Source organism: Mesitornis unicolor, unplaced genomic scaffold (genome assembly GCF_000695765.1).
Source record: "Mesitornis unicolor isolate BGI_N332 unplaced genomic scaffold, ASM69576v1 scaffold9200, whole genome shotgun sequence".
NCBI classification, from domain to species: Eukaryota; Metazoa; Chordata; class Aves; order Mesitornithiformes; family Mesitornithidae; genus Mesitornis; species Mesitornis unicolor.
In genome coordinates, this window is record NW_010157543.1 from 13,607 (window position 1) to 18,123 (window position 4,517).

The following is a 4,517-nucleotide window of genomic DNA, read 5'->3' on the forward strand; positions in this document are numbered from 1 at the left end:
TGGTAACTCATGTGCGTGTGTTTGTGTGACTGTCTAATTCAAAGTGGTGGCAGCCCCAAGATGGGGAAAATATGGATTCAGACATGGAGTTCACCTATGAAGGACTCTGAACTCCTCTCAAGGATGATGGATTTTTTGTGGTAAATCACTTGTCATGTGTCAAGTTGGGAGACTGAAGGATCTGTTACGTAGCACTTGTTATGCTGACAATTTAGGAACTTCTAAACCCTGTTAACACCACAAGCATGGTAAAATTGCTATTCCCTTTGCTTTATTAAGAAAGTTACATAGGGCAAAACAGGGGACTTGTGTGCAGAGAGGACTGAAAAGCAGGCTTTCTGGCTTACAGGTAACTGATGTTTCAGCATATCTTTGTTCTCTGATGAAGGTTTGTTTAATCAGAAACACACAACATCCTGAACCTGAAGGTATAATGTGCAGAAAACAGTTATGACCATAAAAAGCACTGTGTGATCAAGATACGTTTTATGTAGCTCGTTATCCCTACATTTGGTTATGTGACATGGTAATGATCTTTGTGTGTGGCATAAGAAGTTTCAGTTGATGATATTGTAGTTTCCAGAATAACACCGTGTTTCTCCTCCCTCACTTCCCTTTTTAAGGTCTGAATCATCATCTAAAGGAATACACAACTTTTATCCTAATGTTACTGGTCTGACTGCATTTGGCCAAGTAAGGATTTCTTGATTGATAATCTAAGCAATCTCTCATGCATCTAACAACTTCTGGCCTTATCTTTTCAAAAGCAACTTGTCATTAATAATTAATAACTGGACATTCTTGATAGGAGGTGATCAGGGTTTAGTCAAGCCAAGTTCCCTGTGATGTTCCTTAGGGTAAAAGAAGTGCGATATTGAATTAGAACAATTGTTTTAATATAGATCAGATGTATGAATTAATATACAGAAGTAGTGGGTTGTGAATAACAGTTCCAATTACTTATTTCAGACTGACTAAGCTTTGTAAGTTTTGAGCACTGGTGGTGTGCTAGTTAATTTTGAGTGAATAAACAGTATTAAATTAATAGGTAAATAGAAACCCATGGAGGCACAGCATGTTTAGAACTAGCTGACAGCTGCAGAATTGATTTATATGTTTACATTTATCAGCTAAATGGTTTCCTTTAAGGAAATTTAATACTGATGCTGTTGTCTGTAAATGTGTTTTAGGAAGTGGTAAAAGAGATGAATCGCCTGGGTATGCTGATAGATTTATCTCACACTTCATGTTCCACAGCAAAAGCTGCACTGAGTATCTCAAAAGCACCAGTAATTTTCAGCCATTCCTCAGCATTTTCTATATGTAATCACTCTAGAAATGTTCCTGATGATATCCTCCAGCAGCTGGTGAGCAATACAGTTTTTGATTTGGGGTTATTTTTGTTTCTTTAAGGTTTTGTTTGTTTGGTTTTGATGTTTGTTTTGGTGTTGTTTTTTTAATGGCAATGGTTGGCTGGTCTGAGGCAAACTTGCACATTCAAGTCATGGTGTTTACTTTTCACCCTCTCATCTTTGAATTGATTTATAAGCAGATCCCTGAGCAGCAAGTTTCACTTTCACTTCTGAAACATTTTCTTTGGGTTGTGTTTTGTCTTTGGCTGGAAAAATGAAGTGCTTTCAAATACTCTGAAATTCCAGTCGTGTGTGTTTGAAGTAGTCATTAGACTTCTGCTGATTCAGGCTATGTGAGCATATAACGAATCCAGGGTAAAGGACAGAGAGGCAAAGCCTTGCGTTGCCATCTGAGCTTTGACTTCGTAGAGTGTTGCTATGCTCACTGATGGACAGATGTAGGAGGATCTGTATCAGATGCCCATGATGTCTGCAGGACACACAAGTGTGAACTCATCACCTGTCTCTTCATATCTTTCAGAAAAAGAACAAGGGAATTATCATGGTGACTTTCAATGCAGATGTACTGGCCTGTGGCAAAAAATATGTTAATATTTCTACCCTTGCAGGTTTGAAGTTGATATATTTTGCTTTTTTGGGTGGCTTATATGAATTTCCTGGTGTTTGTGTCATTTTTGAGATCGTGTGAATTATACTGCTTGTTTATTCCCTTCCACACCTTACCCCGGCTCCAGGTACTCTTGGAGCTAACTGTTAAATGATACCAAGAGGTACAAGATGTGTAGCTGGAGGACATGATGCTCCCAAATGGAGCCAAGAACCATTAATCCCAATTTCTGTAAAATATCTTAAACCTTTGTAATTAGGAGTGGAAAACATAGGTATGTAATGGGTAATGAAAAATCTGTTGGTATATGTGGGCTACATACTGGGAATTAAGGTGCTGCAATGATCATGTCCTTTTCCTTATTTGCATCTCATCAGTGTAGCTGTTATTTTGAAGATTGCTGCCCTAATAACAGAAAAAATCTAGTTAAGCCTTAGTAAATATCCAGAATCCATCCACTGCATTATTGAATTTTAACCTGTATTATCAGGATATGTCTTTTGACTTTAAAAAAAAGTATTTGATTAAGAATCCATGATGGAGAACAGTCACCTAGTGCAAATATGTCTGAACTCTGTTATTTCTTCTTGCCATATGCTTAGATATTGTTTTCTTTGGTATTTTCTTTCAGATCACTTTGACCATGTGAAGAAAATTGCAGGTTCAGAATCGATAGGAATTGGTGGTGACTATGATGGAGTGGAGCGGTTAGTAAAATTGTACATACATTGACATCTGCTCCTTAAATTATAAATGTTTTGATTCCTTTTAAGGAAAAAAGAAGGCAAAGGAATTGTAGCAAGTTGTCTTGTGATGGGTACTAAAACAAGTTTTATGAAAGAGGGGAACAATGATTCCTTGTTACAACTGCATGAAGCAGTGCTACAGACATGGAGTTGGGTGCTAATGCCCTGTGATCTCTGCAGTTGTGTGTCATAGGCAGTGGTTTGCACATAAAACAGTGCTAGAAGATGCTTTCCACCAGAAGACAAGAATGAACGACAGAAAAGCTTCATCAGCCTCTAGATGGTAAATGGGCTCGCCTAGGGAGGTGCTGCAAAGCTTTTTCCTCCATTATTAGACCGAAGTGTTCTGGGGCAGTGAAACCACTTCTGCTTTGGGGGCTTGGGAAGTGTTTGAGGCAAGCAGAGCATAGTGAACATCCTGCAACATAACCTCTCTTGCTCGTTTTTGGGCTACTGTTGTTACAGCACAGGAAACAAATGCACATCGTGTGGCATTTGCTGACGTAACCCTAAACACTTTTTTTTTTTGCTTTTTATCTTTGTTGAATCTTCATCTCCTCCTCCTTTTTTTTCCCTGGGCTCAGACACACTCGTGTATGAAAGTCGCACTCAGACTCGTCTGTGTAAAGTAGGACCACAAAAACAGTGTGTCAGTTCCTGAGAGAGGTAGCTAATCATAGCTCTGAAATGATAATCCCCAAAATAAAAACACAGTTTGCAACAAAAGGACATGTTCTGTTGCACACATTTTCACAAAGACCATCAGTTTAATTAGTGGTGGAGTTGTTAAGGTCCTAAGTCCTGGTAGAAAATAACAGCACAGATTTCTTGAGGTAGGCTTATCACCACAGCTCCACAGAAAATAAAATAACATAAAATGTTAGTTATCGCAAAACAAAATCCAAGACTCATGGAAATACAATTTAATACAGCTGTTTGATGCTGGTTTTGCAGCTTCATGCTTCTAGTTCCTCTTTATTCCTGTAAGAATCAACAGAAGACACAGGTCAATTTTGTTTATTGTGATTTCTTCAGTGGAGGGTTCTGAATGCCTTTTTTAATTGGCTAAACTGCTGAATTAAAAACAGTATTATTATTCTAATTGTATTGTCTTTGGAAAAATGGCTTTGTAAACAACAGTGTATGCAAAATTGCCTGCAACTCCTTAGCTCATCATGTGTCTGCATGTTCCCTTTTGTTCTCAGTTACACCATTGGATTGCAGCAACTCCATCTGTGATGCAGCTGTTATCTCTTACTCTAAAGGCCAGATAGAAAGACCAGATTAATGCATACATGAGGGTTTTTAAATTTTTCTTTTGTTCTGATATCCTCCATGCTGTTGTTCTGCCTATACACAAGTGCATCTTCATTCCAGAATATGCAGTTTAGTTCTGCAGATGCCATCCTCTGTGCAGAAGAAGAAACTTCATGGTGTCTTAGTCCTGCTTCTGGTAGTTGAATTTGTAATTTTTTTTTAACTTCTCAGAGGAAGACTTTGGTCCAAAGTGAGCTCTTTCCAAAAGTGAATATGTGCAAGAGACTAATTAAAAATATTTTTCTACATTTTTTTTAAGTGACGTGTGTTGAATGTTTTGTGTGACTTGCCAACAGCTTCCCTGAGGGACTGGAAGATGTTTCTAAGTACCCCTCTTTGATTGAGGAACTTCTTAGAAGAGGATGGAATGAAAATGAACTGAAAGGGGTCTTAAGGGAGAACTTTCTCCGTGTCTTCAGGGAAGTGGAAAACGTAAGATTAAAAACCAAACTGAATTGTTGCTCTTACTAAGAG

General features: G+C 38.1%; 1 protein-coding gene across 1 annotated transcript in view; it reads left to right on the top strand.

Moving 5' to 3' along the window:
• Positions 1 to 4,517, top strand: part of DPEP2 (dipeptidase 2) — an 8,477-nt gene that overhangs the window by 2,536 nt on the left and 1,424 nt on the right. The window contains exons 5-9 of the mRNA XM_010180443.1: positions 624 to 693; positions 1,191 to 1,367; positions 1,894 to 1,981; positions 2,612 to 2,687; positions 4,340 to 4,475. Coding sequence (XP_010178745.1) covers positions 624 to 693; positions 1,191 to 1,367; positions 1,894 to 1,981; positions 2,612 to 2,687; positions 4,340 to 4,475 — 547 coding nt within the window. The remainder of the gene's footprint in view (positions 1 to 623; positions 694 to 1,190; positions 1,368 to 1,893; positions 1,982 to 2,611; positions 2,688 to 4,339; positions 4,476 to 4,517) is intronic.